We start from the raw sequence: 25600 nt of genomic DNA, 5'->3' as shown, positions 1-25600 counted from the left end.
TCAAATCCACTTAAACTTCTAGTTTGCAGATGACAAAATCGAGTAATACGTTCTAGGTCAAGCCCTCTAGTTAGTGGTACCGCCACAGGAGAACTCAGACATATGGACTCCAGGCCAAATGCTTTCCTGTTCAATGATTCTTTGTTTCAAGTAAGACAAAGGCCTTTGTTTTCAAAATGTAGCCAGTGAAGAATGAAAGCCCATACCTTTCATTTCAGATGCCCAGTCTTCTTCCTCCCAATTAGTTTACATTCCACGTCCAGGTCGTAGAACGAGCCTGTGAGCGGCTTCCTGTCGCCTCCTTTTCAGGGCTGGCACCCTGGGCTTACTGCTGAAGACCTTGTTTGTGATTGGGGCTCAGAATAGAAGCTGGGCCCTCATGTAGAAGCCTCTAATATTTGACATCTTTAGCTCGGAGTGCATGGATGTGATGCGTGAGTTCTCAGATATTGTAGGTAAAACTGTGTGTGGGTGAACAGGTGCACCTTTATCCAGGGAGAGGTCTACAGCATTCTTCAGATCCTCAGAAAGGTCTCTGACCAGAAATTAAGAATTTCTGCTCTAGACACAATTATATGTCTCCAGGGGCCAACCCTACTGACTTCAGTTATTCAATTACTTCCTTTTTCTTTCCTTCTGTCTCTCCAGTGGCATGGAGTGTTTATTTTCTTCTTGGCACTCCGACGCTTGCTCTTTTTTCTTTTTCCCTTTGTTTTTCTCTCCCATTGGAGCCTTGTTTTTTAGAGCCATGACCCAGAGCAGGAAACTGGAATAGATAGGCTGGGTTGACTAGCCTTAGAGCCATGCCCTGGGAACTGGAGGCACGTTTTAATCTTAAGAGCGAGACCATGTATCTTGAAGCATTTGCCTCTGGTTAGGAAGTTGTGATGACATCTCAGTTCAAGTCCTGAGGTCCTTCTGTCTCCTCACTGGGCTAGAAGGGACCCTGACATATCATTTGGCCTTGGCCTGTGTCTGCCTTAAGGCTGGTGAGAGTCTTACTGCTTAGGACACACAGTTATTTGTCTGTCCTGCCTGGTGAACTGCTCTTCTTTGTAAGGACTCCAGGGAGGCAGAACTACCGATCTTCATTAGCCCATTTCAGTGCTTGCTTTCTTTATTTTTCTGATGACATGATAATTCCTCATTATGTCCCAGTCTCACCTGCAGGCTATGTTGAGTAATATTAGTAATTATAGAAATTATCTGTGGCTGAACACTTACTGTGTTCCAGACCTCATGTTCTTTCTAATCTTCATTTGTAAAATGTATGCTTTATAAATGGGGAAACTGAGGCTCAGAGAGCTTAAGCAGCTTTCCTAGTGTCACACAGTAAGGCTGGAGCAGGGATTTAAACCCAAGCCCACCTGACTTCAAAGCCTGTGTACTTTGTGCTGTATCATGCTAACAATTTAAACTTGACTTATTTCATCTTCAATAGATATAGAGAATAAAACTCTCTAAAAATCCTTCCTTTACTTAAAGATATTACTCAAGTACCCAGAGTCTTCTATATTCCACATAAAACAACCTGTATGTGCTTTGCCTGTCTTTGTACCTTCTCCCATGACTTGTCATCCACTCTCTATACTTGGGAACAAGGGGTGCCCTAGTAAAGGACAGGAAGCCAGGCTGAACTTCCGTAGCAGGTGAAACTGTGACACAATGACATGGAAGTCACCTGTCTCACGATGGGGCGAGGATGAACCATTAAAGGTAGAAGCCACGTTTGTCCTCCAGTGCTCTGGGAAGCTCGATCAACTTATGTTGGGGCAAGTACAGTGGCCCTTGTATTCTCTCTTTAAAATGCTCACAATTACCTGATAATCACACTTTAATCCTCCCTAGCTGCCTGCAGGATCCGATGAGGGCAAGACTTATGAATGCCATTTCGCAGATTGTAAAGATTGATGGATGAGGATACAGGGGATTATCTATAAATCTTCTGGGAACGGGAGGTTCTGTGCCAACCTCAGAGCTCAGTTCATTGCTTCATCTACTGCCTTTTTCGTGCTAACAGAGTTCTTATAAATCTATGATCTTCACCGTGCATTTCAGACATCAAACGACTCATAGACGAGCATGGTTTGCTGAGTTGCATATAAATGTACCCCAAACATACGGATTACATTTCCTTTAAAAACACATGGGCTTAAAAATTAGGGGGGAAGTGCCCGGCCAATGTTTTTTGGTTTGTGCAGAACACAAAACATTTGTGGAATACTTTGGAGTTACAGAATTTGCCAAACCTCAAACCAAAATACATTCAGGTTTGTCGCTCTCAATCCATCCTAGTGTGGTCCAGAGGCTCAGGAAGGGAGGAGCAGGAGGGAAGATGGGGACACAGCCGCCCAGCACGCTCGCTTTAAATGCCTCCTGTGACTCTCTTGGCCCATCAGCTTCACCTCGTTGTACCATAGGGCGGCCGGGCGTCCTCTGAGGGTAGAGGAGAACGTGAGGGAGCTGTGGTGAGGATGCTTACTTCCCGTTCTTCCGATTTTAACGAGAAGAGATATCCATGGGAAGTACCCCTGGCTCCCAGCCCCATCGCTTCCTCCTTCCCCTTAATGGGAACCAGAGTGACTGATCTGACTGTTGAGTCCGGGACCAGGGCGCTGAGGACGTGCTTGTCTTCAGCAAGTGTGCCTTCTGGGCTCTTTCCATGGTGTGGCAAGCCCAGCATAGAAGGCTGACCGTTCTGGGGAGTCAGCTTATTTCAGGGGAGCCCTCACCCCTCTGCCTGACACCCTTATCAATCGTGAACCTGGTATTTTGGTCTCTACTGCATCGGGCTCCGAGGTCTTGCTCAGAATTCATTCTCGGTTGGAATGAGGACAAAAGGGGATATTCCCGGGGCCTTCCAGAACCCCAGCAGGAGCCCCACGGAGCCCACAGGGTCAGTCCTGTGGTGTCACCATAATCAGAGCGTGTCATAATTCCGCCTGCTCTTTAGAAAGGGTCTTTCACACACTTGACTGTGAGAAGGTCACCGCCCTTCACACTGTAGTTATGGAGCTGCTGCTTTTCATTCCCATGTGATGATGTCCCTGCTTAGAAGTCTCCACCAGGAGAGAGGGGGAGAGAGAGAGAGAGAGAGAGAGAGAGGGAGAGAGGGAGAGAGGGAGAGACATTGAATCTGCAATGGGAGGGAAACTGTTTACTTCTAAATTGTTCCTCCTTCTAGATTTCTTAGAAATTATGTGGCCCAAGTCTGGCTTTGGGTGTGAGGTGTCAGTATATATTTGCTCAGACCTATAGCCCCAGGGCACACTATCCGGAGTCCCCTCAGGGAGATGTCTCTGCCCAGCAGGAGACAGTACGCCTTCCTGTTCCCTCAGGTCGAGACCTGTCCTGTGGTCTGTGTTCCTGGGCTCTGCCCCTGCTAAGCTCCCTGGAATGGACCTGTACCTTTTTCAGGTTTCTATTCTTAGATTTTTTTTTTTCCTGTAGTGTCATGTATACAGCGGAAAATAATACTTATTTGTTTAGTCACAAAACAGTGAGACAGAATTGCTACGTGGCAGAGAAATTAAAAACCAGAAACTCTGGAGTGAGGAAACCTTACCTCAACCAAGGGCGACTCAGGTACGGCAACAGTGGGGATCTAGTTTTGCATACCAGCTAAGAAGGGAACAGGAATAGAGTAAATCTATAAATAGGCTTAGTTCACAGACTCGGGGCAATTTTGATTCCAATCTGAGGTGGAGTCCTGCTGTAAGACACTCATGTCCCCTAAATGTGGATTAGACACACACACACCCATCGGCCATCTGAGCTGGCTCTGGACGGTGGGGACATGTCTGTGCCACCTGGTTCCCTGGAGAAGGAAGACACACAGTGACGTTCAGAGTCTGAGTTTCAGGAAAGAAGGGGTCCCAGAGGCTGAGCCCACGCAGAATGAGCTTTGGTTGAGACAGGCTGCTCAGTAGCAAGCAGAGAAAAAATGACATCTTTGGGGTTGGCCACTCCAGTGAGAAGCCGGTTCTCAAGAGAAGACAAAGGCCATGAAGCTGAAGAGAAGCAAGAGCCTTTTCACCGAGTCTCATGGTCAAGGAGAAGCCTCGGAGCGCATCTGTCCTGCCAGGAGAGCCCGTCGTGCTCAGCTAGAGGGAGCATTACAACCACGGAGCCCTTGCATTGTGGAGGGGACAGCGGAGGAGCAGGAGGGCTGCGTGGGTCTCTCGGCACACAGCTAACGAGAAAGGCCTGCCCCCGTTAGGAGCGGCTGCCGAGATTTCACAGAACAGCCACGTCAGCTTGGGAAATGTTATATCATCCCCAGGGACTTCCTCCAAAGCAAACATAGATGTAAAAAGGAAAGGATTAAAATTTTGATCTGTCTGGGGAGTGAGAGGTTCTACGAACTTCTTTTAAAAGTGCATGGAGTACATGACTCTGGGTTCTCACAGGTCAGCACCTTCATCCTATCTTTGACCTTGGGCTTTACCCTAGGCCCAGTCTCCACTGCATCTAACACAACTGCAAGGGGGTCTGTTCCATGTGACCTGGTTTCCTCCACGTACTCCTAGCCGGTATGGCGCCCAGAAGCCACGGCTGTTGGTCCCATGACAGGTGCCAGGTAGAGTGGCTCTTCTGTAGTTCAGGGAGTTGGTGGACCTTCTTAGGTTACCTCTTTCTCTGTGGAGGCCACCCTTGGATGCTTGAACCACAACTTAGAAACTGTCAGAAGGGAGCCGGTGGCAGGCCCTGTATCGGGGAGGTTGGTTTATATAGCTAAGTAGTTTGCAAATGTCGCCCTTCACTGAGAAAACAGTAAGGCCTGCCCGATGAGGTGTAGGAGGCAATCGCCGTCTGAGCTCATTCTCAGCCAGCACTTCTGTTTGCTGGGAATGTGGTTGGCGGCTGTCCCTCTTGGTGCCTAGTATCCCTTTACATGTTTCAGGGGACGGTGATCTAAAAATGGAGCCATTAAGTGCATTACAGGAAGGGATGTACTCGCTGCTGGAAGAGGGTGCTTCACGAGGCACATACTTAACCCAAAGGAAGGAATCTCTACTGGTGGTAGGAAAATATTTGGGAGTAAAGAACCTTCCTGCGACCCCGTGCAAGCAGCTGCTATGCCAAGGCCATGTTCATGGAATGAAAAACCACTTCCTTGGGCAGACAGGAACCCCAGTCAAGGCCCAGCCCCTCCTCACAACACCCCATCAAGACGAGTGTGCAGCGAGAAAGAGGGCTGAGGGATGAGGGATCAGAGTGCCCAAAGGTAACAGAAGAGGAAAAGTCAGCTAGAAATTGGTCCCAGAAATGGCGCCCGTTCATCTCTGTTTAGACCCAAAAGCAAGACCTTTTGTTTGGAAGTCGGGGAAGGAAGGGTGCAAGGTGAATGGTGAATGTCAGTTCCCATCTGTTACTACAGCTCCCTATTACCACCGGGTATCTCGAATCTTGTCTCCACCCTATCTATCTCTTAAGCTGAACATATAAAATTACTGTATTTGTAGGTCAAGAATGGTAAAATATCAGCAATTTTCATACAGTTCAACCTAGTCATTCAAATGTAAGTCTATTTATTTCTAGTCATTCAAATTCTAAGTCTATAAATAATAGCAACATTTCATAGTTACTGGTGGTCCAGGCTGTCCATTTTTAATCTCTGAGTTGCTGGCATTGGTACAGTGCTTCCCATTTTATTGGTGGTAAAACTGAGTGCAGTGAGGTCCTCGCTTGCAGAATTTGCAAATGCAGCAATGACAGTCAGCATCCAGAAAAACCATGTCACTCCGCTCTGTGAGGCACAGCTCGCCAGACAGCAGACAACGGCGCCCTGGCCCACCCCGGGTACCCTGTCGCTCCTGAAGGCTCACACAACCAGCTTAGAGCAAGGGAGCGGACCGCTTGCCTTCTTTCAACTAGCGCGACTTTCCAAGTGTCTTTCTCCCTTTCACTTTCTGTATTTTCATTTGTTCTCCCTAGAGCCACTGGCTGTTTTTCCAGCCAATCTCCCCTTGCTCTTTCCTGGCAATCTTTCTAGCCTCTGTAGGTTTTGCATACTCTTTTGTTATCCCTGGCAGGGGGGGACACTGAGCAGACCTGTCAGGGCTGAACTCCCTGTCAGGTACGGCTGCATTTACAATTCAAGGGAGCTGGCCCCGGACTGGACTCTGGCAGCCGCGTCCTGCCAGACTCCTCTCCTACCCCCAAGCCAGAGCCGTTTATCATGCCCCCTGGCTTATGGTCTTTGAGCCAGGATTTAACATTTTTCTCTGCCTTGTTATTTATTCTCCCTCCTCTGTCGTGAACCTTTTCCACCATTGTCCTCTTGGCCATGTGGGTTTGCCAAGGGAGGTTGGCAGTTGTTTTGTTATCTATGGCTCTTGCCCAGGGATGGTGTCATCTGACAGAGTGACGTCTTTTTAATGGCTAACATATTGGAGTCTGAAATATCTGCAAGATAATGAGGCCTACAGGGGCTTGAGGGACACGTTTTTGGTTCCGTGAGGAGAGACTGAGAAATGGAATTAGGTAACACACACATCCCTCCACATTCGATCTGGAGCCAGAGGGCTGACACCAGCTTCGCGTTCCAGCGAAGTAAGTGTTTCCTCTCGTTACAGGTCGCAGCCCTGAGCAGCTGGTGAGATTTCTTTTTGATCGACTTAGACCAACGGTCCTTGAGCTTTCATTATGTTTTCTCTCTTGTTCTGATATATTTTGTCGTCAATCAATCTGCAGTTATTCGGGAACAATTTGGAGGTAGTAGTGTCAGGGTGACCTCCATTTTACAGATAGGAGACTTAGGCATGAAATGGTTAAATACGTTGGCCCAGGTTGCTGTAAGCAGCAGCGGGGCTGCAATGTCATCCCAGGCAGCCCGGCCTGTGAGCTCGTGCTCATCTGCCCTCGTGTGAGTTATATTACCAAATCGGACTGTTACAGTCAGAGGCAAAGAAGCTTAGTATTTTGGTTAGCCTGCTTTAGGTTCTCATAGGTTTTGATCGTACTTCTTGAGGCAGTGAAAACTCCTCATGAACTGCCATGCCGACCTATTCAGACTCCAAGTGGGCACAGGGTTCCCAAGCTGGAACCACTTGGTAAGGAACAATTTTAACTAAACTCCAAGCATCTGTCCCTTGGACACCTGTGCATCCAAACCACTGAAGGCACATCAGTGACAGCCAATTCCTCGTGTAGGTGTACCCATCGCACCATCTAAAGCCAAGTTTCGAATGATAACTTGTTTTGTTTGTTTTTGCCAATTTGTAGACCTCAGTTGGGAGGTCTTTTAGAATATCTGTGGACAACAAATACCCTGGGGAATCCAGATGTAGGAACCGATTCCAGATCCTGTGAAGGAGGCCAAAGTGGGCCAAAGACAGTCTAAGAAAAAGGATGAGAATGCTGAGATATGGTAGTTAGATCTGAAAGAATAGTATATTCTGGTTTTGTGTCTTTTAAAATGCTGGAACAGGAAGAGAACGGGCAGGAGATCAGGGGTACAGTGCATCCCATGGGATACAATCCAAGCACCTAACATGGAAGAACGATCCCTGGTGCCCACACCCCGCATCTTGCACTGGAACTCCAGTCACCATGAAGTGTTTTCAGGTCCCAGAATATGCTTTCTCTGTTATCCCTCCATGTTTGCATACACTGTGAACTCTGCTAGGGAAGCTCTTTCTGCCTGTTGCCTGTGTGGAAAACTGCTGAGCACCCTTTACTAGGAAGATCAAATAACTGGAATCTTCCTTGAGTTTTCCGGGTATATGAAGTATTTCTTGCTCCGGGCTCCATGGAATCTTCTACATATCTCTAGTGTGGCATTTGTCACAGAGTTCAGAAATTAGTCATTTACATGCTCTTTTTTTTTTTTTTTTTTTGGACGTTTTCCTTTTTTTTGTTTCTGTTTCAGGTGTACAAAACAATGTAATAGTAAGACATTTATATTCCCTCACAAAGTGATAACCCTCTTCCCCCGATCTACGACCCCTCTGACATCGTATATAGCTGTTACAATTCCACTGACTCTATTCCCTATGTCAACTATAATTTAATATATATATAGTCACGGGATGTAGAGTACAGCATAGGGAATACATGTTCTCTTTTTGTTGAACAGGACACTCCTAGAGGGTAAAGACCTTAGTCTTTTCCGCCTTTGTATCTCTTAAACCCAGCATGATTGTTTCCCTGGTTGGATAACTCCTTTATGATTTCAAGACCTCGCTTCAGCAGACTTCTTTTAGCCCTCGGCTGTCTTCTGTTGACAGATGACAGAGGGTCTTATCAACCCCTAACATATGTTCCCTCTGTTACCAGTATCACCAGCAAATAGTACAGGAAAGAGTCAAAAGTCAGAACTACAGAGAAAAGAAAGGGAAGAAATGTAAAAAGCAACTCTCTTTCTCAAGACAAATAAAAAGCAGAAACTATGCATTGATGTGCTGTCTAACAGGTTCATGAATATAGTGACAATTATTGTTATAATTATCAAAAATTTGCTGAACTTCAAAGGGATGTTCCAGCATTTTTTTTAAAAATGAGAAGGTTGGTTGGAAGACCTTCCTTCCCTTTCCTTTTCCTTCCTTCGTTCCTTCGTTCGTTCCTTCCTTCCCTCCTTCTTTCCTTCCTTCCCAACTTTTTATTTTTAAGGCTATTTCTTCACAGGCTACTTTTCTAACTCAGTTATGTCGAGGCATCACCAATTTGCTAAAGAGCTCTTGGCTCGCTTCCTCTCCTTCTTTTTCATCCTTCTCTTCAGCACATTCTGTTGGTTTGGCCAGTGAGCAGCCTGAAAAGTCTAAAGAGAAAAGGCCTGGAAATCAAAGAGGTGATTAAAGCCAAAGGAATGTACGAAGGGGGTTTGGATCTGGCCTCTGTTGTCACTGGCGCAAACAGGGAAAAGAAGGCAAGAAGGGAACCCTTGCCAATTTGATCATCTCTGATTGGAAACCTCAGAGATGACATCAGGTCTCGGGTGGGTCACAAACCGGGAGAGGCTCTGTGTGTGGAACATGTTAACGATATGTGGTTACCTAAGACAGCTTTTTTCAAAAAGTCTGTTAGACAGTGAATTCACTTTTAAAAACCTTGAGATGACAATTTACAAAACTAGGGTATAATGTTGTGACTAAGTAAACAGTGTGTCCCTCAGGATAAACTTCAAGTAGACATCCAAGTAGCTAAAAGTGTTCATGGGTGGTGGGCAAGGGCTCTCGTAAGAGAAGACGAGAGGAGGGACTCAGTCTCTGCTGAAGGTCAGAAATTCCAGGACCGGAAAGGAAGAAATCAAAGGAAACCTGAAACCTCTCTGAGACCCGAGTGGAGAAAGACGTAGTCGGCTATTGAAACGACCCCCAAGTCTCCACTACTAGCGGATCCCTTCTGTCTTCGGAATCTTGATTTCACATCAAGTTTTTTCCCTAAGCTTTAGACTTAGAGAACGAATGTTGGTTAAAGTTCATGAAATAATGACTCATATCAGTTGAGATCTTGCCATGAAACAGGCATTCTGCTAAGCCCTGGAACATAAAAACAACAACAACAACCCCAAAACAAAAAAAGCAAAAAAACCATGGGATCCAAAGTAGACAAGCTAGTGGTGGAGAGAGGCGAGGGATCTAATAATTATCTTGCCATGGCGCTTCACCAAATCCTTATATCTAGAACCAGTACTTTCTAACAGTTAGCTCTGTCCAATGAAGCTTCATGCAGTTTGAGGAGAAACAAGATGGCGGCATATAGTAAACGAATAGGATTAATTTTGCTAAAAAGATACACTCTGACTCTATAAATAGATTCAGTTAGGGTCTAGGATCAATTGATGAGAGATGAATCCACAGTGGATTAGTAAAGAAAGTGTGGTCAGGAATGTGTGATCTTGGCCATTCTGTTTTGATAGTCATAGCCCCTCCCCCACAATTCCACCACCAAAATGACCTCTGAACTGGACGGACCACGGGTGCATCCGTATGTGACGAGTCATACATTACATTCTTCACAGCTAAGGAACGTCTTCCTGATGAGGTTGTGGAAAATGTCTGGCACTCTCACCATTTTCCCAGTGGTAATGGAACCAGAGAGTAAAAGTTACATTAGAGATTTCAGCCCCAGGTTAGAAAGAACTTTCTAATAGATCTGTCAAAAAACTTGAGTATTTTCCCTGGGCAATACTCCGACACAGGCTGGATAACCATCCAAAATGGTATCATAGGAAGTAGAAGCTGATGACGCCCACAGTTCCCCCCAATTTTTAAATCTATGGTTCTTTAACTTAAGTTAGTTTTTCACTTAGATCTTAGATTTGGATAAATGGATAAATGGTCATTATCCTATACAGAGCTGACTGCTTTACATAAAATTATCACATCATTAATTTTCCAGAGCGTTTCTGCCTGTTCTGAAAATGAAATCCAAGTTCATCTTCTGTTTCTTTAAGAAACGTCAGATTGGCAGGATATCGGCGTTGTTATTGCTACTTCCCAGTCTTCTATCACCTCATGGAAGGCGAAGGGCCTGTTCTTTGTCCTTGAGCTAATATTCTGTACCCGTCATTGGCACGTGGTCTTGGGACGAATGGAATAGGACGTGGAATAATAAAGACCTCGCCAGTTGCAGTGAAGGGAACCCTAAGATGTTCTGGGGGGCCACCAACATTCCAAATGAAGGCAGTGAGACCTAAACCTGTCCCATCTATTTCTCATATTCGCCAAGGCTCAGCATGGCTTTATCTGCCTATCCCCTTATTATTCTGAACGCTCTCATTGCCTGGACTCTTTCTGTCCACAAATAGTTTCATGTACTGTATTCTACATTAATGTAGGGTGACTACGTGGAGATGTCCTCTATTCCTACTTTTAACAGATTAACAGCTAATAAACACCATGCAACACCCTCTCCTCTCAACCTCTTCTAAAAATACAGAGTTTGATTTGCCAACATTGGTGTATTTAAAGCCTCCAAGATTCCAGAGAAGACTTTAGAAAGTGAACTGTTCAAGTGAGGCCTGTTCAGAGAGGACGTTTTCCAACAAAAAGAGCCAATCAGTGTATCAGCAGCTCATCTGAGAAGAGCCTCAGGGGATCTCATCGTCATGTCTAAGGAAAGGATATTTGTTCTCACTTAAAATAAAACTTCTCACTTTATTCTTGGTATGCAAAACCGAAGAGAACTCTGGAAATGTATTACCTAGGGAGAAGAACAGGCAGCCTAAGTTTCATCTCCAGAGGGAAAGCTTGTCTTTTCCAGGAAGGGACACCAGGTTATATTCGGGTGATTTAGGCCCCTTCTCCACCCTCCTACCTTCCCCGCAGTCCCTGAATGTCCTCTTCTTCCACTTATTAAGACAGAAGTAGCTAGTTTGAAAGAAAACTCAATAATCAGAAGCTGTGTTCAAAGCTTTAAATGAAACCCCCCCAATACTGTTTTGAGGATGTGGAGTCTTAGCAAGAACACGTCTGGGATAAGCTGGCTAATTCTGGTACAACGATGTCCTTCAGCCCCTCACACCTATGATCCAGAGAGAATTTACCGAAGGGTCAAGTAGACAGTGTGTGCATAGTACAATTAATGGAATTGCCAATATCAATGAAACAGAAGCCTTAATGGATTTGTAAAATATTGGATGTTTCCAGAAGTCTGACAGTCCCAAGTGTTGGACCCTCCAAGACCAGCTTGATTATTAGATTATACAATATAGATAAATATTTGCAGAAAAGTATTGCTCTTTTTTGCTTGGGGTATAATTTCTGAAACCAAACTCTTTTTTCTGGCTTCAGGAAGGTGTTTCTTACTGAACAGAAACTCAAGTGTATTTGGCTGCTTATTTCTCCTTTTATTTCTAGTGACTCGCTTGTCTCTGTTGATTTAAGGAGCCTTTAAAGCCACAGCAATTCGATGGTTTCATTGACTCCACACACCCAGTGGGGGAGGTGACTCTGGGACAGACTGTGTCCGTGATGTCGTCCTGTGCTAGAGAAACAGCCACTGCTACTTTCTGCTCAACTCTATTCATGACATTAGTGACCTTGACCTTTAACACTTATGTTTTTTTCCATGCATGCCACACCTCCTTTGAAGCAAGGTCAGAGTGCAGCTCCATCATAGTTATGACTTGCTTGCAAATAATCTGAATTGGGTTCCTTCCTTCTTCCTCCTGCTACCCAGGGTCATCGGTGCCTTGAGCTCGGCCAGACTAATTTACCCTGGTGGTGCCATCTCTCAGTGCCTGCGTATATACCACTAGCCAGACAAACCACCCAGGATCTTTAAAACACCAGTGCATTTCTTGGGACGATGTACAGTGTCTGGCTTTTCTCTCTGCAGAACCGGACTGGAAGCCATCATGGAGACTTACGCCTTCTGGAGACCCCCTGTGCGCACACTCACCTTTGAGGATTTCACTACCATGCAAAAGCAGCAAGGTAAAGCCGTGGGGCAAAGCCTCTGCCCAGTGCTAGAGCTGGGGAGGAGTGGGAGCTGACCTGAATACGGCACATCGGGCCCCAAGCCAAGCCAAGCCAAGCCACTGAGCGATGAGAACTTGGTAGTTCCGTAAATAACTAAAGCATCATCACTTGTGCGACCAGGCCAGTCCAGAGGCAGCATTTCACCCGGCACCCCCAATTCTCTCTCCCTTCCTAAAAGCGAGGTTATATGCTCATGATAATGACAGTGGTGAAACGCTCATTTCTATCCCTAAGCATTCACGCAGCCCTTGGTATTTGAAGAGATCTTTTTCATTTATTGCTCATGGCAGTCTTACCAGTTTTCTTATTCTAGTTTTGTAGGTGAGAAAAGACTTAGCTCTGGACAGTGGGAATAAATTGCTCCAGGTCTGACAGTGAGAAGGCGGCTGCCAAAAGCCCATCTGAATTTTGCAACTCGTGCTCTCTCCTTTTGCTTCTGTGCAACATGCTTCTCAATTGATGGGCTGGGTGGGTCCCCAATCCCCCACTGCTTTGTGCTTTTCATCCAATTTCTAATACCCCTTCCCCTTGTAGCTCAGGATGGGAAATCTTTGGCCATGTATACAGATGGCTCATGGGCAGATTTCAACTCCTTTTCTCAGTCCAGTCAGTGGCTCTCCCAGGCGCATTTACCCATTCACCTGGATACCTGAGTGAAAGCTTTCCAGAGTGTCAGATGCCTTATGAATCTCCCTCTCCAATCATTTCCTGCCCCAAAGTAACAATGATTAAAATTACAGACCGTGCTTATTCTGTCCCATCAAATGGTCACCATTCATAGAATCCTAGTTTTTGAATTTGTGGCTTTGTAATGTGGGAGGTCATTCTAGGACTGGACTGACTATACATTATATTACATTTCCTGCTCAGGGGGGCTTTGGGCAATTTATACACTAAAATAGGTTTGTAACCTAAAATGCTAAAATCGCTCAGGTATTAAGATGAATAGAGATTCAAAGCATAGGCTCTGCAGTCAGACAACTTGGGTTAGGTTCTCAACACTGTTCCTTTCTAGCTTTGTGACCTTGGTCAAGCCCCTCATCCTTTCTGACACTTAGTTTTCCTATCTGCAAAGTGGGAGACTAGAATAGAATTCTTGTGAGGATTAAATGAGACAACGCATTTCAAAATGTAGGAAGCACTCAGTACATGCTAAGTGTCATCATCATCATCGTCTTCACCCCCCCACCCCCACCCCAGGTCTCTGCATATGGATACATAAGAGGAAATGGATCAGGGACAAGAGAAATTGCCTTCTTGATGATTAATTATTCAACACATGATTAGACCATTCATTTTTACAGGGATCCAGTGAGGCAAATGATCTAGAAAATTTCTATTTTTTTTTTTTTTATAAGTGGAAGAGAAATGGAAGCCCCTCATATGAAGTGACTTAACAGGTCAATACATATTCAGACGTTGCACTGCTCTGAGGCCCCCATGACCCTGAAGAGGCAGAGGTTTTATGGGAGTTGGGAAATATGGTCCCTTATCTTTGACAGCCACTAACTCTCCATATAACCTTGGGCACGTTACTTCTCTGGGGCTTGGTTTCTTCACCCACAAAAGAGGGACTTTTCGTGAGGCCATTTATAGAAATATGTGTTAGAAATTAAAACGGATCATGCAGAGACACTTACTTGATCCTATTTAGTTTTGAGCTGGCTTCTTGCTTATCTGCCCTTGCCTTACTCATTGACTTTCCAAGCTCTAGCTAAGGAGGTGTCTGTATCATGCAGGCTGGTAGGAGAGGTCAGCCGGGGTACTGCGAGTTCCTGAGAACAGGCATTCGTGCTGACACTGTGCTCACGGCTGTGTCCTAAGATTTACCATAGGGCCTGGCACCCAGGAAGTACCTAATGAACACTGAATGAGGTCACTGGGTGTCACTGTGGCTCAGGTAGGCAGCGTCACTGACTGCATCTTGGGGCACAACCACCTATGTGTATGGGTGTGGACGTGGAGTGAGGCTGGGGATACAGCCTGAATTTCACCACCTTGTGGGGCCACGGGGCAGGTGCAGAATGAATGGGGAACCTGCGTGAGTGGCTCAGGTGTACAGATAGCAGGTTAAGTGGTACTTCTACTGAAAATGTATCGATATGAACATGTATTGTGGACACTTTGCAAATAATGGTTTAAGAGAAACTGAACTTTCAAAGACAACGTTACACTTCTTCAGTGACTCCCCTGCTTATTGGTGGTGGTGGGGAAGGAGCTTGAATTATTGGATACATATGGCAATGGGACGGGCTAGAGGAAAAGCCCAGACTCTATTAAACAGTTTAATTGGAATACAGTTTTGAACTATACACTGAACTTTATCCAAATTCTCATTATTACAAAAGATGTGGCTTGATTTCTTGACGTTCACAAAGGACGTAAAAGTAACAATACCCATGCCCTCTTCCCGTAAGAACGAAGAATTCCAGTAACTCTGGATAGTCTCACTCATAAAATGAAGAAAAGAGACACAGCTGTCTGTGTGGAACTGGTTTTGCGTCTTAGAAGAAGCAGAGGGTGGTGAGCTTCTGGAGGGAACTGGAGTGGCAGACTGACCATGTAGCAATTCCGTTTTGGGGATGAGGGTATTGGTAGCGTTGGCGCTGAACCTCAAATCCAGATAACGACTGACTCGCACAGGTGTCCGTGTTCCCTCAGAGCTTCAAACACGTGACCACCTGGCAGGTCCAATACGTGACCTCAGCACAGTTTTGGGCTACCGCTGCTGGAGGCTGGATCAACCATTCTGCTCGGAGGAGGTTAAGGATACTTTTCTCAGCCTGCCCTTGCTGTCATTTTTATTTCTCTTTTATTTCGATCCATCTGTTGACAACATTTCAAGGGGAGCCCTTAGGTGAATTAGCCAGTTTTGCGAAAACCCAAATCCTTCTGTTTTTAAAAACGGATCGAATGGGTGTTCTCTATAGTTGTTTTCTCTTATGGGAAGAATGCATGGGATTCATTAGCCTCTGCCCTTTACACAAAAAAGAAACTGAGGCATAGAGCAGTCTAGTGCCATCTCTGCAGTTAAATGGTGGCAGGACTGAGTTGAGAATTCTGGAGTGGATCTCGTACTTGACAGGACAGTTTCCACCAGACCACATCATTTTTCTTCTTCTTTTTTTTAAACTTATTACAGCTTTAATGTTCCACACACACACACACAAAAAATCCTTCGAATTGATGATTTTTTTCCAACAACTTGCGCATTAACTTTAAATAGGTCTGTATTTCATTTTTATGAAGTCAAGTCTATAGTCTTCAGACATTTTCATTTCATTTAGAATAGACATGGGAATTTATTCTTTTGGAGAATCTGGAGATAGACATTATATCTCAGGAATGACTTCTCCTTGAACATTGCTAGCGACGGGGACAAAATGGACTAACTAGTCACGCTTGGGGAAGTTGACTGAGATAATGCTGAGAAAGGAGAAGAGATAACAGCCTCGCTCAGTTATGGCCAAGTTCAATCCTGTTTGTATGGACAAACCTGAGAGAGCTTTTGTGAGCAGCGTCTTCAAGTGATTTGACAACTGTTGTGCTAAAAGGACCCATCCTGGACCAGTGACACCAGAGCTGGCAGTATGTCTCCATCTGTGGGAATGAGGAGACCTGCCATTTACAGAAGCCCTCCCTTCTCCTCACCTGGTAGCAGGTATCACTAGACAGATTTCAACACCTTTGGGTGTTTTACTGTTTGTCAGGAAGTTAAAAGTTAGGATTCTGAGGGTCTCTCTGTTGGTGTGGATTTGCATTAGAGGTTGGTCAGGGAGCGGGATCAGATACTGAGCAAATTCATACTAGTAAAAGATTGGGAAAGGAGGACAGTTGAATGGGTAGCAGCAGCCTCTGAACTACTACTGTGTGATCACTGTAACGACTCAAGGACTGCCAATTTCTGCAAATCTCATTTATCCCTGAGATAAGGAGTAATGCCCACGAAGATCTCTGGACAGGGGTTAGAGAGCATCTCAAAACAACCCACTAAAACAAACAGTTATTGCTTACGTTTTCTAGTTTGTCCCCAAAGTCCCTTATAGTCAATGTGTCCGAAATGGAGGCCATGATTTACCTCAGAGACTCGGCGCCCTCTACTGAGGGAAGGACACCACCAGCCATTCATCATCCTGGATGTGTCTCGACCCCGTTCCCACCTACCGTATCTGACTATTACCAAGTTCTTAAATCCATCCACATCTCTAATCGCCCGTGCCACCACCCCACTCCAAACTGTCATCGTCTCCCACCTGACTCCATTCTCAGGCTCCCCAGGGTGGTAACATAGCTGCCGGCAGCCCTGGACCTACATCCTTTTAGGTTTAAATCTGATGGGAAAGGTCACGTGCCTCTCTCCTAAGGTTTCTAGCAAAATCTCACTAAGTCTCATTGACTCTAATTGAGTCACCCCTGAACCAATTACTGTGGTGGGGGGTGGAGTGGGGAATATGATGCCTTGATTGTGCAGGTGTGAGTAACATGATTTCCCTGGAGGTAGGGGGAAGGGGTGAGAGTGGGAGAGGGGGTATTTCTCAGTGGGAAACCGTGTCCTATTGCCAGGAGAGAGGCAGAGTAGTTCTAAATTACAATAACAACAGACGTACACTGCAGCAAGGAAGGCAGTGAAACAAGTAGCAGAGAAACAAACAAGTTAATGGAAAGTGAAAAAAATGGGGGCAGTCTACCTAGGGAGTGTGGCAGGCGTAAAACGGGGTCTTCTAAGAAGCAGAGAGACCAGTGTGAGAAATGAGAATTGGGCGAATACATGAAAAGCTGTTCTACAGGGAAGAGATTGGGATCTAGGCATGTCTTGAAATTTTATGGAGAAGGATGCACTAGGAGTCAGTTTCTAAGATTGAAACCACACAGTTGCTGTTAGCGCTGTAATGGTTCACATTCACGTTTTGAGAAGGGTTTGGCTCATTTTCGCCAAAGGTAGTTCCTTACGTGGGATGAACAGGGCTGTGATCGTTCAACTTTGTGGCTGCTGGGGTTAATTCCCTGGAATCGGACCATGGGGTGCTCCCACTGTACTTCTTACCTGTTTGAAAGCCTCAAAGGGACAGATGCCATCAAGTTGCAGGAGGGAAGAGTCTGGCTCATGGAACCAAGTGATTACATGGAAATTTATTCCTTACTTGCCCAGATGGGTTTTGTTTTACTGTTTTGCAGCTTTTTTTGGGGGGAGAAAAACAACAAAAAAATAAACCCTAAAGGAAACTGTATGTGAAAGTCTCCACATTACAATCTGGAAGTGATCAATTTCAAGATGCAAAAGTCAGGAGTTTCGGTCTTCAGGATTTTCACAGTCACATGAACTTGTCTTCATGGAACACAAGTATATTTAGGCTCTTGTCCTTGTATGGACTCACGGTTAAGCATGTATTCTTTTTGGTGATTTTGGCTGTTAGACTTGAGTACTGGAGCAAATTAATGTTGAATATCAATTTTAATGACTACCTCCTCAGTTCTAGCCAATGGTAAGACAGAATGCAGACAGGATGGGGGATTGATCCTGGAATGCCAGGAAGATGTTGGCTAGTTAGGGCATCACATTGTTAAAAACTGAATTATTTATTTTTCATTCATTTATTTTAAAATTAAAGTTGACAAAATATTATATTCATTTTAGGTGTGCAACGTAGTGATTCAATATTTATATGCTTTAAAAAGTGATCACTAGAAGTCTGTCACTGTACAGAGTTATTATGCTATTATCGACTATATTTCATAGGTTGTACGTCACATCCCTGTTCACTTATACGTGGGGAAACGAAAAAAAATGAATAAAACAAAACAGAAAGACTTACAGGGACAGAGAACCAACTGATGGCTGTGAGAGGGGAGGGAGTGGCGGGATGGGTGAAAAAGGTGAAAGGGGATGAAGCAGACAAACTTTCAGTTATGTAATAAATAAGTCATGGGCATTCCATTTTAGTCACCACTCAAAAGTGGGTTAAGACCTTCATGGATAGTGGGAGAGACACCAAATGACCTACTTATGTTCAATTCTGCTTTGTTTGATCTGAGAAGAGACGGAGACATGGGGCTTCCCATTTCCATCACGGGCAGGGGTGAGGGGGAAGGGACAGAGAGTTCAGAGAGGAGAGAGAGAGAGTTGGTTTAGCCTTTGGGAATATGGCCCTCATGGGTCCACAACTGTCACAGGCCCAGTGCTCTAGCATTCAGAGCCACGAACCTCTTCCAGCCTGTTACTTCGGGGCATGTAGTTGTGACATAACATGCCCACCAGTGCCTGACAGGGCACGTTGGTCAGCAACATGGTCAGGCCACACCTGAGAGCCAGCCCCAGCAGAACCCAAGTGCCCCAAGATTCCATTTCCTTCCTTCGGTTCTTTGTTCCTCATACAAGGGAAGACGAAAGGAAACAAGTATTTCATATCCAGGTGCACTTCGTAATGTGTATTATTTCATCTATTTGTCAGAACACCCCTGCCACGTACATAACTGTAATTCCATTTGTATGGAGAGACTAACTTGCTAAGGTCAGTAAGACAGCTGGGCTGGGGCTTTACCGGACTCTGCAGTCCATGCTCACCCATTAAATCAAGATTAAATCAGGGCCCTGGAGCACCTGGACCCGGCGGGTACAGAGGGGATTAGGGTGAAGGGAAGAGACCACGATGCAGGAGAGGGAGGCATGCGGCTCTGACCCCTCGTGTCCGTGTGGCCTGCCTCCCACTCTGCCCTAGCTTTTGTGCGATGAGAGGCCTCGATGCCAAGTGTTGAAATGCACAGGAAGGGCGGCCTGTCTCCTTATGCTTATGTAGCACTTGGCTGGCACTATCAACCTTGTTTAACAGCTGACACGTTAGATCATAGGAGAGCAAAGACTCTCAGTATCTCGGTTTGCTTTTCCACAAAATGAAGACCGCAGTCTTCTCTTTTTCCGTGGACTCTGAAAAATCGCTATTATCCGTATTGAGTACTTTACATTTGAGCATTTCTTCGAAGTGAATGAAAGCCCTGTAACCTTCTCTTGGACAGGTTTGCTCTGCCCCCCTCAAATGCTCCTTCGTATGGGGGCTCCCACCCCCTGAGGCTCAGCAGGCCACCAAGTCTCATTTCCAGGGAGTGTCATTTAAAAGCCTAAGCAAGCTGACTACAAACTTTGTAACATGTGCCTCTCATCTGCTCAGCAGAAATCCCTGTAACTTGTTAATAGTTCCCTTCATTTTTTTTTTTTTTTGTAGTGAAACCAATTGAGGCCTTAAATCAGTACCATTCGTTCCATCGTGGGCCGTCCGAGAAAACCATTTAGACTTGTAAAAAGTCATCTGGTCCATCCTGCACTTCCTGCTACAGGCCAGTGCCTATGGAGCATACCTATCCCGGGACAGTTCCGTGTACTGAGCGGGGGTCTCCTGGGGGGCGACATAAACACCAGGTCTGGGAGAGCAGGGCCGGACTTTCAAAGAAAGGAGACCAGATACAGAGCCTATAAAACACAACTCTCTTTACAGCTGGAGTCAAGTTTCCCCGTTTGTGCCATAGCACTTATTTCACGGAAGCTCGTGGCATTTAGGGTGGAAGGCGAGGAAAATGTGTAGGGGGAAGCACACGCTTACAGAAAACGGATTCCGAAGCTTCCCGTAAGGCCCTGCAGGCGAGGCTGTTCAGTGACAAGAACGAGAAAGGAGATGTTTGTGCTCTCCTCATCCTCTCAGCCTTCCCCTTCCAGGATGCTTTCATTATATTGCAAGGATTCCTTCCTTGGAAAGTCTGTGTTATTGGCCGTCCACACGTTAGCGTATATTGAATCCTCAGACATGAACACGATTCTGGGAAGGATGGAAACTGAACCTGTCAGTTTGAGGCCCTCACTGCACAGATGACATAGCCCACTTGGCCTGTGGTCATTAGCTGGATGGAGGCCAGTGGACCTGGACTTGGGCTTGGTGTTCTCCCCGCCATGGTCAGCGGCTGGCTTACTTCTTCCACAGGTATTATAATGTTGGCCTTAGTTCCACTTATGGAAGAAAAATAGTTTTACCTCTCTTAAAGGAATTTAAGGCATTACCAAGAAACAAGGAAGGAGGATTTCCTGAAATGACTCTAAAATCAGCAGCTATTGTTAACGAAATCCAGTGCTACCTTGGAAATTCACTGAGGAAATTTTTTTGACCAGAGGAGATGGTATTAGTTGGGCTTTGTCAAAAGTGAACTCTGAAAAAAAGTATGAGTACCTAAGAGCTAAATTTGTACGTCTACAGCCAATACGACTCCCATATCTGGGGATGTAGGCCGACGCCTTTTTTTTTCCTGCTAAAAATGAACTCTGAGGTCCTTTCTGATGTGTCTCGATTTGCACATCTGGACCCTCCTGCCTGGCACACTTTGGCTTCTTTGCATCATCTCAGGATCTGGAATCTTGCTGGTTTTCTTCACATTTCCCTCACTGATAAAAGCCTTATTCCTGCTCCTTTCCACTTAAAATGGCCTTTACCCCTTCACAGCAGCTCAAGTGCTAAGAGTCCCTACCTGAGCTGTGGATGTGCCCTGGGGAATCACAGCTCTCAACAACTCCAGGAAACTCCCCATTTCACTCTGAAGGAAGGAGATTCCCTATGTATGGAAGACAAAGCAGCTACTCCTTCTGGAATTCAAATGAAAGCTCCAGCAGGCCCAGTACTCACCACTGTCTTTAACTTCCAATGGGCAAGGCAGGAAGTGGATGACCCGGGAAAGGGGGGGCTTGGAAAGGTCAGTTTTGGCCTCCTTAAACTATGAGACAACACTGGAAGTAGGTTGGGTTGAGCTGGCCTTTCGTCGCCTGGTGCATCCATCAGCCACCAATCCAGTTCTAATATCTAAACACCGTAAGAGCAACCCTTTCAAATACACATTCAGGGACTGTAGGAGATGAAAGGGACCTAACCCAAAGTGTGTTCCCTAGATCAGCAGCAGCAGTTTCATCGGAGAACTTACTGGAGATGAAAATTCTCAGGCCCTGGCCCAGAAATACAGCATCAGAAACTTTAGGGGTGGAGTCAGCTGCCTGTGTTTTCACAAGCACACTCCTGTTTAAGAACCACTACTCTAGGTCCTTTGAAAGAAGGAATTTGGGTTCTCAACGTGGGCCGCACATGAGAATTATTTGGGGAGCTTTTAAGACAATATGGATATGGAGGTCCCACGCGCAGAAATTCTCATTTAGTTAGTCTGAGGTGGGATTCTGGAACTTCAGCAGTTTTGAAAGCTTGCAGCTTCTGCCAGCTTGAGAATGACTGATCTCACTCAAGTTCTCACCTTCTAGATAAAGAGACTGAAACCCAGAGGGGAAAGCGATGTGCCCAGGGTCAGATGGGGGTTAGTGTGGCAGAGCTGGGAGTAGAATGTGGATCCCCTGACTTTATGACCTGTTTGGTCTCTTGTTATATTTATCACACCCGAAGACGACGTTTACAATCTTTGTTCCAGTCTGAGATGACAGGCTCTCATAAAGGGCGAGTAGCAGCGCCTGTGGATCAGGATGATTTCGTTTTGAGTTCGCTTTGCTTTCTGCTAACCGAGCTCTTATAATTGTGCTCATAATGTTCTTCATATGACAGAACTTCAATCCCACACCCCAGTTCCCACTACCTGAGCCCCTCTGCTCAGCCCTCCCAGGCCTCGGCCTGGACTTGGCGCCCTGCCCCAGGACCCCATTTCCTCTGAGATTAAGGTCCTGAGATTTGGGGTCCTATTTGTTTGGGTGGAAGACTAAAAATGGGGAAGTAGGCAACAGTGCCAGGTTACAATCCTTCTGTAACGCATTTCCACTGAGAATGGGAAAAGTGAGCTAGTGGATTTTAATGCTGATGACCACACGTCTTACTGGAAAGGGAAGTTGATGGTGAGAAGTGGCAAAGTGAATACTGGGAGGTTTATTTATTTATTTATTTATTTTAAAAAAACAAGACTCACTAAGATCTAGTTCCTAGAGAAACAAAAGAATGTAGTGTTCTTTTTTGTCAACCCTCTTCGTCCCCTTTTGGAGTGTGTGTGTGTGTGTGTGTGTGTGTGTGTGTGTGTGTGTGTACGCTTGCACTCACAGGTGGAATCACTTAGCATAAGTTTGCTGAGTTAAGGGAAAGCAGTGGTTCTGTAAAAGTCAGCCCATCTTGGACACTTGAGGGCACCTCCCGCGTGGCTTGCATCTGGCCTGACAGACCCAACAACTTAAAAGGCCTCCGTCTCAATGGCATTCATGTTTTATTTTTCAGGAGGCAGCACAGGCACTTCCCCGACCACCTCCAGCACTGGGACACCATCCCCGTCAGCTTCTTCTCATCTTTTATCTCCATCCTGTTCTCCTCCCACTTTCCATCTGGCCCCCAACACTTTCAACGTGGGCTGCCGCGAGAGCCAGCTGTGTAACCTGAACCTCTCTGATTATCCGCCCTGTGCCCGAAGCAACATGGCTGCCTTGCAGAGCTACCCAGGGCTGAGTGACAGTGGCTACAACAGGCTCCAGAGTGGCACTGCTTCAGCCACGCAGCCCTCCGAAACCTTCATGCCTCAGAGGACTCCATCCCTGATCTCAGGAATACCGACGCCTCCCTCGTTGCCTAGCAACAGCAAGATGGAAGCCTACGGCGGCCAGCTGGGGTCCTTCCCCACGTCCCAGTTTCAGTATGTCATGCAGGCAGGCAACGCGGCCTCCACCTCGTCCTCGCCACACATGTTCGGGGGCAGCCACATGCAGCAGAGCTCCTACAATGCCTTCTCTCTCCACAACCCTTACAACTTGTACGGATACAATTTCCCCACTTCCCCTCGGCTAGCTGCAAGCCCAGAAAAACTGAGCGCCTCTCAAAGCACTTTACTCTGTTCTTCTCCTTCCAACGGGGCCTTCGGAGAGCGGCAGTATCTGCCCACGGGGATGGAGCACGGCATGCACATGATCAGCCCGTCACCCAATAACCAGCAGGCCACTAACACCTGCGACGGCCGGCAGTACGGGGCGGTCCCCGGCTCCTCCTCCCAGATGTCCGTCCACATGGTTTAACGGCCGGTCCACGCACCACGGAGCCTAGAGCAGCCAGGGCCCCGGCGTCTCCATGGGCAGATCCTCCTCCTGGGAGCCCAATGCCTTTGAAACACAGGAACTGTGTATTTTTTTTTTTTTTTTTCTGGCGGAGGAAAGCATATACCCAAGAACAAGAAGAGACTTTCAAGCCACTGAAGTATACTTGCGGTGAATCACCTCCAACTCAGTGGCCCTTCTCCTGCCTTCCCAAAGCTTCGATTTATAAAGCATCGTCTACTCCAGAGTGGCCTTTGAAGAAACTGAATAATCATTTTATAATAATGTTAAGGGAGATGCTAGTGTGTAGCAGCCATGAAAAGTTAGCCACACACACATACAGACCTACCCGTACATAGACACATGCATGCGTGCACACACACACACACACACACACACACACACACACGACTCAGAACTGGGTGAACTCTGTGGAGGGAGGCCCAGAATGGGTGCTTTCACCCAGAATTTGTACCACACGAGATGGACTGGGCTAGCAGCAGCTGCCAACCTTTGTCCCCTGCAGCTTCCCGTTTCTGGAATGAACCGTGTATCCTGGAACCCCTTGCCATCGATGAGGGTGCAAAGACATCAGTACTACACCTGGACTTGGCTTTTTGAAAAGATTGCTTTGAAAACTTTGGTTGTCTTCACTCAATATGATATCATCGACGTTCCGAGTGGAAAAGAGGGTGTAAGAGCAGCTGAATGAGAGAGAGAGCGAGCGAGAGGGAGAGAAAGAATAGAGGGCAAGAGAGAGGCGGAGAGCAAGACTGAGAGAGGAAGTGTGAGCAATGACGAGAGTTCTGATTCACCAAGGAAGTTTGCTTTTGGTTTGTTGCTTCCTGTCCCCCCTACAGGTTATAGAAAGAATCCTGGGGTTATTGATGAGTCAGCGGCTCTGGGACACTGTGCCTGGTCAGGGTGCTGGTGAGAGAGAACCAGGGCAAGGAAAGCATCTCCATCCCACAGCTCTGACCATCGTGATCCAGAAGAGGGGTGCACAAGACAGGAAGTGCTGTTCCCCGTTCCCGAGTGCGCAGCCTCGCAGGGACTCAGCGGTGTGAAGAAGGAAGAGTGTTACAATCCCGGCAATGAAACCAAGCGCAGAGGCGACCGTGGTCTGGCTTCTCACCTGCCAGGTCCAGACACCTGACCTGGACCACCTGCCCCACAGCCCCTGCGGCGGGAGAAATCCTGTCACGTTCCAGGGAATTGCAGATGGGCCAGAATTCTACATCCTCCCATCTGCCCTTAGATCTCCATTTTTTTATCCAATAGTTCATTGCATTTTGATGTTTTGGGTTTTTTCCTTCATCTTTCCCTTCCCTTCAAATCCTTTAATGATAAGAAAACAAGTGGAGTTTGGTGCCAGCTAAACTTTTAAAATGGTGTGGAAATGCAAATAATACCAAGTAAAATAATACAGATATTATTAAGAGTTTTGGTTTTGAAGTGTTGTAGATAAGTGTATTTATGTGCCTAGTGGGGAATTCAATATTATGAATATTAAAAAAGGGGGCAATAAAAAGGGTATGTAAAATATGTATGAAGAAAAGGTGTATAAAAATTTGCCCTTATGCACGGAACTCTGTTTCTAAGTGCCAAGCACAGAAAGCCGCTAAATAAAATCTTTGCCATTGTTTTCTGTGTGATTGTTCATCTGGGAAACATCCATAGCAACCTCTGCATCAGCCTTACGCTTCACAATGAGCCCAGCCCTGTCATTGTGACTACTTTACACCATCTTTATTGAGACCCCATCATGAAGAAAACGTTACCATCCTCACCTTATGATTAGTAACTAGCAGAGAGATCCCGCGTTTCCAGGATCATACCTGTATAGGCAGCCCAGCACAGAGGGGAGTAGAACTTGAAACCAGATCTGACTCAATGACCACAGTCCTTCCTCTGGAGCTCCAGCAGTCCCACGAGGCACGGGGACAATCGGGAGGAAGATGCAGTCTAAGTGGTGAAGCGAGACTACCTCTGCGGCTGGGACTTACTTGGTACTATGTTTAATGCTAAATATATACCCTCTCCTTTGAATGTACCACCACAGCACAGAGGAGTGACTCTGAGTTGTAAGGCACCACACGATGACAAGGGCTCTTCAATTCATAAGCGCAGTCCCATATTA

General features: G+C 46.1%; 1 protein-coding gene across 1 annotated transcript in view; it reads left to right on the top strand.

Annotated features, from left to right (window-relative positions):
• TBX15 (T-box transcription factor 15) overlaps positions 1-25105 on the top strand; it is a 98653-nt gene extending 73548 nt beyond the window's left edge. Inside the window, exons 6-7 of the mRNA XM_074318634.1 lie at positions 12286-12383; positions 22658-25105. Coding sequence (XP_074174735.1) covers positions 12286-12383; positions 22658-23442 — 883 coding nt within the window. The 3' untranslated portion in view covers positions 23443-25105. The remainder of the gene's footprint in view (positions 1-12285; positions 12384-22657) is intronic.
• Positions 25106-25600: the final 495 nt, after the last annotated feature.

The sequence above is a fragment of the Rhinolophus sinicus genome, linkage group LG14 (assembly GCF_036562045.2).
Source record: "Rhinolophus sinicus isolate RSC01 linkage group LG14, ASM3656204v1, whole genome shotgun sequence".
In the NCBI taxonomy this organism is placed as follows: domain Eukaryota; kingdom Metazoa; phylum Chordata; class Mammalia; order Chiroptera; family Rhinolophidae; genus Rhinolophus; species Rhinolophus sinicus.
Note: the sequence above shows the minus strand (reverse complement) of the source record. Positions and strands in the feature narration are given on the sequence as shown.